This window comes from Triturus cristatus, chromosome 8, assembly GCF_964204655.1.
Source record: "Triturus cristatus chromosome 8, aTriCri1.1, whole genome shotgun sequence".
Classification (NCBI taxonomy): Eukaryota; Metazoa; Chordata; class Amphibia; order Caudata; family Salamandridae; genus Triturus; species Triturus cristatus.
Window position 1 is genome coordinate 1,551,441,771 of NC_140591.1, and position 12,893 is coordinate 1,551,454,663.

At 46.3% G+C, this 12,893-nt stretch overlaps 1 protein-coding gene across 1 annotated transcript in view; it reads right to left on the reverse strand.

Moving 5' to 3' along the window:
* LOC146806123 (neuronal acetylcholine receptor subunit alpha-10-like) overlaps nt 1–12,893 on the reverse strand; it is a 213,912-nt gene that overhangs the window by 40,675 nt on the left and 160,344 nt on the right. The window contains exon 2 of the mRNA XM_085623453.1: nt 6,660–6,805. Within this exon, the coding sequence (XP_085479579.1) occupies nt 6,660–6,805 (146 nt within the window). The remainder of the gene's footprint in view (nt 1–6,659; nt 6,806–12,893) is intronic.

Genomic DNA, 12,893 nt, shown 5'->3' on the forward strand with positions numbered 1-12,893 from the left:
GAACTCTGCGTTCTTTTAATTGTATCCCTAATAGTTTGTGGTCTGATCAAGGGAGGGTGTAGTGGAGGCAGCGTTTTAGATACATACATTGCTATGTTAGCATAAGCGCCTTAGATGTTAGAAACACCATCTTGCCACTTTTGCTGCTTTTGCACACGACACTGCAGATATATGTTATTATTTGAAAACTGCTTGCTTGCCTTTTCTTCACATGGGAACTGTCTGTTGTTCACATCACTAGACGTGCACTGCGACCTTGGTCTGAACATTGTGTGCAGAAACAGTCTGAGCCACCAAACAATGTATGTTTTTGAGTTCAGGTTGATCGGCCCGCGCTCTAGCCATAACACGCACACAGCTGCAAATATCTGAAAGTCGAGAGCCTTTAATATTGCAATTTGCATGCATTAGACACACATTCTGGAGAAGAACTTTTCCAGGCACAGAGCAAAGCTGATCCTGTGATGTGATTCACCTAAGCTGATCTTAACGGTATGGGGTTCTCCATTCAAACCTAGAGACCTTCTATTAGTATAATAATACTAGCTTACTAGCGAAGGGAGGGTGGTTGCATTCCATTATCATTTGTAATATGATTTCTCCCTTCATTTTCTATGGTATTGTAACAATGCTGATGGACTTAATTTCAATCATTTGTCTGCTTATGTTGGCCAAAGTACTGCATCTTAAGACACGTAGTTTCTAAAATAAACTTTTTAAACTTTACTGTGTCTCTGATTACTCTTGTTGTGGACTGATATGAAAATAATAACGAACAGGTATTTCTGATTCCCACCATTCCTGAGAGTACTCTAAGTCGCTTGTTCTGGGTTGTCTATACATTAGGAGCTCCAAGAGGATACGGAAGACGAATGGGACACTGATGCTTGTCAGATTGGGGTTCTGGGTACTGAGGTGATTTTTTGGTACACCCCAATTCACTGAGGTCCTGGTTTCCTGCGCATAGTTCTGTGCATGAGCAGAATCCCTGCAACAGTACATGTTGTTTTATTATTATTATGAAAAAGTTCACATTTGTTGGTACCGTTATTGTGACGTAATAAGCATAGTATTTGGTGTGGTCAGTAGTTTTCAGCTTTAATTGACAACAAAAAATCTACATTGTGTTTTTAAGAGAATTTCTGAGGTTTGTTAAGGATATATTGAGGTGTTATAACCGTCTCTACCCATGACCTCAATTTAGCATTGTTTTTGTCAGTGAATTTCGTTTTTTGTTTTTTAACATATACTGCGTTTGACTCCTGTGAACATATAACCTAGCTCGCTGCACATGGCCTTCGATCCTTCACGTGAGCTTGGGTCAGAAGTGCATGTTTCATCGGGTTCTCCATTGCTCATGGGACCTATCCTTCTGATTCAGATAACCGCCTGCCGGATGTTGTTGGTCTTTGAACTGGGAGCAGAGCCAGCTGGTAAAGGGCGGTGGTGGTGAGGCGGGCAGGAGGAGGGGGTTAAAAGAAAATTGCACTTACCTGGCCGCCACCTTTCCTCCATTCTTCTTCCGTCGACAGGAATAGGAAGCACTCATGCTCCCAGTCTCTGCCAGCCAATCACGATACTGCCGATAGCAGGGTTGTTATTGGTCTGAGTGCTGTGGTGTGGTGGTAATACAATTTCAGTTCAGTGTAATACAGCCTGGATGGAGAACATGCAAAGTGCGCATGATGGTTTGGCGGGCCCGAGACAGCCAGCCAAATCGTCATGCGCACTTAAGTGCACATACCACTCCTCCCCCTGCTGGCTGACAGCCCAGCCCCGCCCTGCCCATTAAACAGAACTGGGCCAGTACCATAAAAATAAAATGATAACAATGTTATGTTATTCTCATTTTATTTTTCGTGTGAGGCGACGCTCCTCCGCCTTGGCGAATAAGCCGCCACTGACTGAATGTCACGGTCTCCCGCATTAGGTTTGTCCTAGGAAGTAGTGATTTTTGCCCGGCAATTCCCTACATCTACCTTGTGTTCCTACTCACAGCATTGTGCAGCATTAAAATGTTGATGCACTGATCTCTCTCATGGTTTTGTCGTGCCATCCTCTGATGGTTCCTCTCTTGGATATCCGCTCCTGGTCACTGGTAGAGTCCACTGAGATCTATTCACCCTGTTTTGTGGGTTTAAGTTGCTTCTGCTGATGGTACAACCTCTCTTCCCCACTCTGGGTCTTTGCCTGAAGTTCAACGTCTCCTATCTGGTCTGGTTGACCCTTTAAAGACATTCAGCGGCTTAAGAGTCAGCCAGGACGTTTTTTCAGCTTTTATCGTCTCGGGGTTTATACCTGAGTTTTTATCCTGAGGAGTTGGTGCTGCACCATTCTCTGTACATTGTTGCCAAACTCCTTTCCTATTTCCACTTAAATCAGGCTATTTGTCTAGCAAAAGTCCAACGTTTACGCTCTGTGGAGTCGTAATGTCCTTTACTGGACATAGAAAGAGCGGTATGAATGTACCAAGATCGCACATCAGCCTTCAGGGAATCAGAAATGTTTTTTTCTGACCCAGGTCACGAGGACAAGAGCCAATTTTTTTTGACACCTTGAGCAGGCGGGTATGATTGGCATTGATCTTAGATTGTGAGCCAGCATGCGCCTGGTTTCCAGATCCAGTTATGTCTTTCCGCTCGGTCCAATATGACACCCTGGCCTGAACCTGGTTTTATGACTCTGATGGACATTTGTAGAGTGGCCAGTTGGGCTTCCCCACACACACATTGGTTTCACAGTGTGGGTTAAATGTAGGCACCCTTGGCTCTGCTCAGCTTAGAAGGGCTCCCACTGTGTAGCATCAAGTTGAATCAATGATGTACCCTATCGGCCTGATTCACACAGCTATTTGGAGATGCATGTTTAACTTACACATGTAACTCTATTTATTCGCCAGCCAAACAATTCACCTTTGGTGAATCTTCACAATACTACCGCAGTGTGGGGTAATAATACTCATGAGTAAATCCCCAACTAGGCGCTTGGAGTGGGATTTTCCAGAGAGGGGATGCCCTTGAAAGGCACATACATTCAAGAGTTTATAGGGTACTATTCGCCTGTCCTCATTGAGTGGAACTGGAATGAGGAAGAGTGAGGAGGCAGCAGTGGAGGGAGGGCTGGCAATCTTTGTTACACTGAGTCCTACACTCCCTTGTCCAGGCCTGGCCTGTCTTCTCCCTGGTCTGATGATCCGAGCTCAGTGGCTTCTGCCTTTGATGGGTGAAGCAGAGCCTGGTTCAGCGGGGTCTCCACCGTGTACTACCTGGTGCTCCTGTAGATGGGGAGGTCCTCGGGCGCCCTTGTTTTGTTGGATTTTTTAATTTAGGTGGTAAAGGTGGTGGTCTCCGTGGGTGGCCATCTTCTTGGTTAGGAATGATACAAGGGAGAGTAGGACTCAGAGTAATGAAGATGATGGTGAGCAGCCTGGGCACTGACAGCTGTCTTGCATATTAAACGCCCCATATTCTACAACACAGAAGACATGTTCTGTCATACGTGCTCTCCTACTGCCACAGCATGTTCACGAATCAGTTCACTATCAGCCATGGCACATACATGTGAGTTGTTATTTCAATGGTGTTAGATCTTCTCTGCTCCTTATGCTGATGTAATACTTGTCCTGTAACATATTTATTAAACTAAAGAAAGGCAGAAGATAAACAAATAAATGTCTCAATTCAAGTACATGCATTATTTTTTAGGGAAAGATTTCCGGTGGGAAACATCTTGGTTCCACTCCCTGTCACTTCATATGATCTCCAGATGTTGAAGCTACCCGCTGTGGAACAGGATTTCTTCTTTATTTGCATAAAATAAGAAGAAGCTGCACAAGTGTGAGGTGGAACATAATAGAGGAACAAGGCTGAAAACTGTGCATGGCACAGGAAAGAGTAAATCACCCAGATAAATATGAATGGAGAAATAAAAGATACTTGTGAATTGCTGTGACAAAGAAATGAAATACCCTAAAATATACAAACCACATTCACTGATGAACGGAAGTGAGAAGAAAAAGGTAAACAGACTTATCTGCAAGGGAACCATCTGTTGGCCTCTTGTACCTGAAACCTCTTTGGCTACCTTTGGTGGGTCCACGAAGGAGGAGCGGTGGTCTGTTTGCTGGCTGTGGAGGGGGTGTATTCACAGATGAAACACATATCCGGGATTACACAATCCTGACTGCCGCAAAATGGATGCTCCTTCGGGGGACTACCCCTTTGGAGAAAAGGTAACAATTTTTCAATGAAAAAAAAAAGACAGCTGATCACTGATTGAAATCGAGGTCCAGTAAGATTGAAAAGGGGCCATAAAACATTTTAAATTCCTCAAATATTAGGAACTGTAAGAATAAATTAAAGGAAAAAAAGGTCTACATAGAGCACTGTGGATATAAAAAAAGAGTCAACACAGATGGCCCTGGTTTGCTCCTGACATCACTATACTTGCTCAGAAGACCTCACACAGGAGGAGGCAGCGGCCTGACGTGGGCATCTATCTCACAGGGAAGACATCCTTCCCTGGGGACGGACTGTCACCTCTGGCAGTCTCTGTGGGAGTGAAGGATAGATAGAGCTCTGTAGCCAGGGCTCACTCTGTTCACGTGCACTGAGTGAGAGGGGAAGGTCTACTGCTGAGCCGCTCCTGTTGGCCTGGAGTCCTACCCAGTGCTTAATTTGAGCCGGTGGTTTCCGGTGCTCAGTACCAACTATCACGACAGCCTGCCACATGGTGGCGCTGCTTGTGTAATTTGGAGATGAGAACATAAGTTGTTTATTAGTTCAATATACATTAAAAATGACTAATACATGCCTAAGCCGTTCTTATGGCGTTAGATGCCTGGAATAGTGAGAATTGTCACACCTGTAGGAGTGTGATGGTTAGTAGTTGTGTTATTACTGGCACTGGCTGCGCTGGCGGGGGCAATGGGTGGCGCAAGCTGCAGTGGCCTCCTGATGATGGCCCTGGCACCTATTTTTTTTTTTTACAAATTAAGCACTACCTACCTCCTGCTGCTGGTCCAGAAATCTCAAGGGTGCCTGGGACTTACTGGATCTTCTGGGGACAGCAGTGGGGAATCTGATCCCAAAACCTAGCAAGCGCTTCTGTGCATGCTGCCTTTTAGATCCGCCCGACTCCCAGCTTAGATCAGAGACTGTGGGAGCTTGTCGGACTTCTTCTGCTTCCAAGAGAGAATCCAGAGGAATCCCTTTCCCCTCTTTCCAACCAGGAGAAAGACCATCCAGAGTGGGAGGGCTCCCCAGGGCCCTGGGGCTGTCAAGCTGCTGTTTTCTCTACAGCACTCGTAGGGACAGTCGCTAACTCTCCAGACTGCTGCTTTGCATGCTGTATGTCTGCATGAAGATCCAGGAATGGGATTGTGTTTCAGACGGGGAACAGTGTGAATGGGATAGAAAACTTGCAAAATCTTTACAACCGGAATCGGGGAAAGTAAAACGCCGTGAAACCCGAATAACTTACTCGATGGAACGTATCATGGCTCCATGAGGACATTAAAACATTGGGTATTGGACATTAATGAGAAACCAATGCAAATCGTAAAAGAACATGGCAATGAGAATCGGAGTACGTTTTGAAGCGCATTGGACTTGTGAAAATCTTTGTGAGAGGAAACAATAATTTGGATTAATCACTAGACAGTACGTGATCTATGTTACAAGCGTGCCTTGAGGAAGCCCTAGGTGGGGCGAAACACGCGTCGGCTGCTGCATTCCATAAAGAAATAAAAATAATTTTTGAATAATCTACAGGTACGTGGATATTGACTGTCGTGGAATTGTTTTTTGATGATATGGTTGTTGGAAATATATTCAAAACATATGAGGATTATAGTTACTCTTGCATGGTGTGCTCCTGTGTTTTTGTTATAAGTTGACAAATCATTGAGGTGGCTTGTTCCTGATTCTGACCAAATAATTCCAGTGTAAGTGTTACAATGGAAGGGGATTTAGTGAAATAAGGGACCCAAGTTTAGGAAATTACGGGGACATTTCCCCTTAGCAAATAATTGAAAACAACTTACGTAGATTGTAATTTGCAGTTCCAATGAGCCTAGCTGCTTCATTAATCCTTCTCAAACTGACTGATAAATATTGGTCCAGGAAGGGCTGGACCCAGGCCAGATTTTGAGCAACACCACTGGCTATTATTTACGTTTAGCCTAATTGGGCACAAAGGACTGACTGTTTAACACTCTTAGATGTCCCCTAAGACTGCGGAAACCTGATTGCCCATATGCAAATGGAATCTCCTGATTAAAAAAATCTGAGTTTCCTTGCAGAAAGACATTTACGGATGTGGAAAGATGGACATTTCCACGTGAGTGAGTCTGAGAAATGGAGTGAAACAGGAGGAAAAAGATGAGAAATTGAGGATGGCCGTGCAAAGCTCTTTTAAGCCCACACTAAGTCGTACTTTGCGGGTAGTGATAAAATCTTTGCAAGTCATTTCTCACAGAAATTTAAAACTAGAAAAAATAAATCTAAGCGTGCAATTGATGTGTGAAACACAGCTATACTCTACAAACTAAGAAGAGATAGCTAATAAAGTAAAATGTTGGTTTTGAACACCCAAAGTCGTTTTTTATGTCGATTAATGTCCCGCCACCTGAACTTTCTAACCCAACCCTCAACGTTTACCATATCGATGATCTGGGACAGCGTGATCTGCAGCGTGACGTTCATTGACTTGTCCATGTCCTCCACTGGCCGCAGCGCGTTTGAGTAGTTGGCAAACAGGTCTTTCATGAGTTTGTAGGCGTACTTCCCCTGGGCCCCGAGGCAGCCTGCAATCAAAAGAGCCAAGATGGTAAATTGACTGAAATTTAAATCAGGTGAGTCAACTCCGCAGGAGCCGGTCAAACTCAATGTGTTCTACGGCTTTCGTCATTAAGAATGAAGCAAACAAAATTGATTCAATTCTTTGGTTGAAACAAAATAAAGCACAAGGCCACCATTGCACATTATAAGAAGCAAGATCTCAACATGGAGTTTGGCACAACAGTGGGCGACCCACCCTTTTTATCATAATTAAAGAAAAATATCCCCACTGAGCTGCTATGAATGCTTAAGTGTCGAAGTAAAACAACCGATTAGGGACCCAATTTGAAATCAACAAATTGGCCAGAGTATTGTTCGGTCAACAAGAGAATGTCTTCATCCTACTCAGTTTGCTCCCCCTACGGTGGCTGGTAGGTAACAAAACACTTGGGGCGACATTTATGAAGAATGTTTGCTTTCGCAAACAGTCCGATTTGCAGAATCCGGCTGTTTGCGAGAGCAAAAATGCTTTTTCTGATGTAGAAAGCCCGGATTGCCATTGGGTAACTTGTTACCGAATCGTTGTTTGGGTTTTGTGATTTGGTATTTGGAAGGGGCGTGCTGAGAGCGTCCCTTCCTAATACCGAACCGCATTGGTAAGCACTAATGTTTTGCAACCGAAATGCGGTTGCAAAACATTTGACATTTCCTCCCAACTCAAAGTTGGAGTTCATTCGTTCGCAAATGGGAAGAGATCTCCAAAGGACCCCTTCCCTTTTGAGAATAGTTGTAAAAATATTTTTTAAGAACCGACAGTGGTCCCACTGCCTACTCTTAAAAAATTAAACTTCAAAGTTTCATTTTTTTCTTTTTAAACGCATCCCTTTTTCCTTTAAGGAAAAAGGGCTGCAGTTTAAAAAAAAGATTGCTTTATTAAAATCAATCACAGACATGGTTGTATGCTGATCCGAACAGGCCACCATCCCTGTGATGGCTGCGAATCATAGTGGGTCGCAAATTGCGACCTACCTTATTAATATGCATGTGGCAGGGCTATTTGCAACCCACTCCAAATTGCTAATTGAAACTCAGTGAATTTCATTCAAAAGACATAGAGATTTCCTAATAGTGATTTGCAAAAAAACACAATCAGGCAATTGCTATTCCTATTGTCGCACATCTAGCCCCTAGTGCCTTATGTAGAGTTGGCTGGTGCTGGTAAACCCTCAGATTTCAGGAGGAAATGCACGGGAGAGGAATTTCCACTGGTGAAACTGTCTCCAGATATGGCACTTTTTGCCCCTTATTGCATAAATGGGTCCTGTGGGGCCCCCACAGGCAGGGCAGAGACATCTTAAGGATTGGGGGGAGGGGAGTCCTGGGCCAAACGTGTTTTAAGGGCCCTGCTCGGAACAGCTTTGAATTTATGATCCAGTTTCAGCTCTTTGGCGCCCTCTTTGGCCTGGTCACTGACAGTACACTGGCATACTTGTCCAAATTCTAAATGTGTTTACATCTAATATTCAGGGATAGTAACATGTTTTCAATATTGCAATACGGCGGCAGCTCACTAATATTCCAGCAAATAATCTCTGTGACACCCTCCCATTTCTCATATATGAGGTCCCATTTTGATCTAAAAGAAGCTTTGTATATGGATGTTGTATGAAATATAAACACACCATTTCTCTGCAAAATGTGTATAATAGACTCTCACACTTTACATACATTAAAAATAAATTAAAGAAAACCGTTATTTAAAACAATCTGTTTAAGAATTATTCAAGGTTATCAGGGAAAGACTCTGCAGAACAGAACTGGCAAATTCAAGGGGCCACTGAGCCACAGCCCACTTTGCCCATGTCTTAAAACGTCTCTGCCAACAGGTACAAAGTAAATAGTGCGAGGTGGTAAACTTTTGCTATTGTAGAAGAACTTTCTGTCCCCTCCCATAACCCCCCATTCACTGCAAACGTGCCAGGCATGTGTGCATCCCTGGCATAGGCCTATGACCCGTGCAGCCTAGCTCCTCCCTTTAAGTAGTGTGGTCCTGTGAGATGACATACACCGTGCCACTCCTCCCTCCCACCCCAAAGTGAGCATATTTTTTATTTATTTATTTATATTTATTTATTTATTTAATGTGTTTTTATATAGCGCGGACTTTACCCGAAGGTCTCCGAGCGCTTCACAATAGGAACAGTAATGATACATGAGGAGAAAAATTACAAGTGAGCATGTTACAAAAGCAAACGTTACGTTACATGAGGCAATGGTGGCAATTGTGCATGTATCAAAAGCAAACAAAATACAAGAGGTAGCAAACGATACGTTACAAAAGGAAAGGTGAATTAGTGCATGTTACAAAAGAGTACAAAGTACAAGTAGAGGTATAATACTGCACTAAATGGCAGACACTCAAAACATAAGAACACACTGGGAAGGCACTTCTATAGGCATGGAGAACAGAATTTCCTATAATAGAAGGACTTCCTTCAGAAAATAGAGGGCGTGTGTTGGACTTGGCCCTTCTGGCAGGTTCACCCCTAAACTTTTGCTTTTTAGTGTGACCTGGTGTTAGTGATTTTTGGCTTCTGCGCACTTTACCACTGTGTCCCAGGGTAAAGTGCGTGTGTGTAGTGAAGTTGGCCTGCCCTCCCATAGGAATGCATGGGGGAATGTATGTGCCCATGGTAGTTCCTGATGCGTGGGGAGTGCAGGGTCGAGTTTGGTATGTGCGAACTCGTGAGAGTGAATGCTGCGCGATGATGTGTGCGGCGTTACAGTAGCTAGTGTAGAAGTGCCACTTCTAGACACTGGCATAAATGTGCAGTGACTGCCTGGCGTGTGATTGGCTGGTGTGCCTGGCCCCAGGAGTCAGGATGGGTCTGCCCCAGTGGTGGGTGGAGTGAGCTGCATGCTGATGAGTGGGAGGAGTACACCTGGGACCTGAATAGGGCTGGGCTTTCCCCACACAATGCTGGCTCCACCCCCTGTGGTGCGTCTAATGTCCCTGGCCTGTCCTGTGAATAGGGAGAGGGGCTGAGCAAAACAAAGTGCTCAGGAACCAGTTGCATCTGGTTTGCCCCTTCCCTGCACCTTTGGAGACAAAGGAGTTGCTGTATAAAAGAGGGGCTGTGACCCCATGAAAATGTTCTTGTGCTTGACTTGAAACAACCAGGGGCGTGCTGCTGCTGGGGCCCAGGGGACGGCTTGCCTCCCTGGGCCCTGCCCAGCCCCTGGATGCCAGATGGACTTCCTGGACCTTTTTCCTTTGCTTTCCCTTTGCCAAGGCTTGATGGAGCCTCCCAGCGTCTGGGGAGCGCTTGGCGATCCTGAGGAGGAGTGCTTGATCTTTGCTTGTAAATGGCCCAGCTGAGGAGGAGCACGGGGGCTCCGCAAAGCGGCACTGCAACCTTACCCGGGGGAGTCCCGACGTAGGGATTCCCCCCTGATGGAGGGGAGAGAGGCGGGAGCCCACCCCGCATGTTGCCGCTTATGTGATTGTTTGTGGTGCGCGGGTGCCCACCCTGCGAATTCCCGTGTTTGGCGGGTGCCCACCCCGCTTGTGCCTTTGTTTTATTGTGGGTGCCCACCCCGCGATTATTGAGAAAATCACCGCCGCGACCCGAGTAATGGCCGCCGACCCGGAAGCCAGGCCAGGATCGCCTGCTTCTGGGCGGGGCCGGCGGCCGGACCGGCAGTTATCGATGTGGGAGCCCCGGTGTGCCAAGGGGGAGGACGGGAGCCTAACCCGCCTCCCCGAGAAGTGAGGACGAGTCCCGGGTCCCAGGAGGGGGCCCGGGTGAAGCGTAGTGCAGCGGGATCCCCAGCGGGGCTCTCATGGGAGAGAGAGCCCCGCGTGTCGCCCGTGGTGTCGAGAGAAGGAGGAGTGTCCCGTCAGCCCGGTGAGTGAGGGCTGGGCGGGAGAAAGGACCGATGCCGCTGGGTGGTGTCCATGAGCGGACCTGCTATTGCGGGCCGCTCCTACTATTACGGGGGCATGGTTGTTTCTTTGTTGTGGTGCTTGGTAAAGGCACGGTATCCGTGATGCGGGTAGAGCGGCCCCGGATGGCAGCGGGCCGCCCCAAAGTGAGCCAGTGCGCTCCCATGAGGCGGGAGCATGGTTGTTTTTAGGAGCCCTGTGTAGCTCCAACAGGGGTATATCTTACAGAGCCCTGAGGCTCCAACGACGGGGGCATAATTGTTATAGAGCCCTGAGGCTCCAACGCTGGCACATTTGCTTCAAGAGCCCCGAGTGGCTCCCACAGTGGCCATGATCTGTTTCTGAGCGCCAGAGCGCTCCATTGTGCTTTGGGGCAAGCTCTTTTTCTGTACTTGCTCATATTGATTTCAGGAGCCCGTGCGCTCCATGGGGACATGTTGTTTTTAGAGCCTAGGTGGCTCCAACGTTTTGACATTGGTTAAAGGGCCATTGAGAGCCCATGCCTCCTATTTGCCTTCCACAGCTGCGCAGCACTTAGTGCCAGCTGCAGCGTTTAGGCCCTGTTCTTGTCCCCAGCTGCCCAGCAAGTAGTGGGCAGCTGCTACGTTTAGGTTCTGGTGCGACCTGGACCCTAAAGCGATTGAGGTGTTATTGTGATGCATATATTAATGGGTTGGGTGCTAGGAAATGTACTGTGTATAGTATGTTTTGCGCACCCTGTATTTTATACCTCTAGATAGGATTCCTGCCTAGGAGGTTGTTTTACCTGTTTAGGTTGATGTTAGGGAGATAATACTTCCCTGTGTGATGTACGCCCCTAGTGTATTTATACTTAGGTGGTTAGGTCTAATGCGTTAGACTAATGAGAAATTGCATAATGTGTTATGCCCCTGTGATGTATACAGGATAGGTTTTATACCTGATGCTAGTGTGATGACGCTGAGGTCATTATTGCACCAGTAGTTACTGGTTGTGCTCTACAGTGCTAATTTGTGTCACAGTTAGTATATGTTCTACATGTACAATTGGTGATTTGTGCTGATTCTGACAGTGGTCCATGTGGCCCTGTCCCATGTAAATAGTCCCTTGTAAAATTCTGCCCAGTGCCAGTTGGCACAGTGTAAATTGTGTGAATATTATCTAATGTGTTTTGGTGTAATACAAAGGCTATTTTTATATATAACCTTGTGTGGAGTTTCTTTTGTGGTGGGCCTTGGGTGTTGTTGCTGGGTGCGCGCGCAAACGCTTTACACATTGCCTCCGGGATAAGCCTGACTGCTCGTGCCAAGCTATCAAGGGGGTGAGCAGGGGTTATCTTTGGCGTGTAACTCTCCAGCCCTGACTAGAGTGGTGGTTTCTGCCTGGCTTTGGCGCAAGCCCTAGCCAACTAGAAATCCCATTTCTAACAGCGTGAATTAAATTTGGAAGTGTCTTTGACGGAGGAGAGCTTTGAGGTCAGTTTTGAAGGCCTGGGAAGAGGTGGTGGTCCGGAGCTGAGGCGGAAGTGAGTTCCAGATTCTCACCGCGTTGCCTGAAAAGGATTTGGCCATCGATCTTTCCTTCTTGAAAGTGGGAGGTTCAAGCAATACACTTTCTGCATTACGTGATGGTCTGGAGCCTCCAGAGAGTTTCAGTTTATTCACCAGGTAGCGAGGGGAGGAGGAGTGCAAGGCTTTGTGGATGATACAGGCAGTCTTGTAGATAGACCTTGCCTCGATGGGAAGCCAACGGAGGGTGGATAAAATGGGTGTGATGTGGTCGCTTCTTTTGGCCCCATATATGAAACGAGCTGCTGAATGGAGAACAGACTTCAGGGGGGACAGGTGGGATTTGGAAAGGCCAGTAAGAAGAGAATTGCAGTAGTCCAATCTGGAGAGAACCAGCGATTGGACCAGGGTTTTAAGTTCTTGCTCTGGGAAGAAGCGACGAATCCCCCAAAGAAGGCGCAGTTGGTATCGAGCAAACTTTGCAATAGAATCGATGTGGGAGAGTAGATTGAGTTTTTTGTCGAGTGTGACACCAAGGGATTTTGCGCTGTCGACAATTATGGGTTTATTGTTAAGTAGATTCATCTGATCCATCCATGATTGAACTGGGGGAGGAGAAGGTGAGGAGGAGAGGAGGAGGAATTCAGTTTTGGAGGGATTCAGAATCAGTTGATGAGTTAA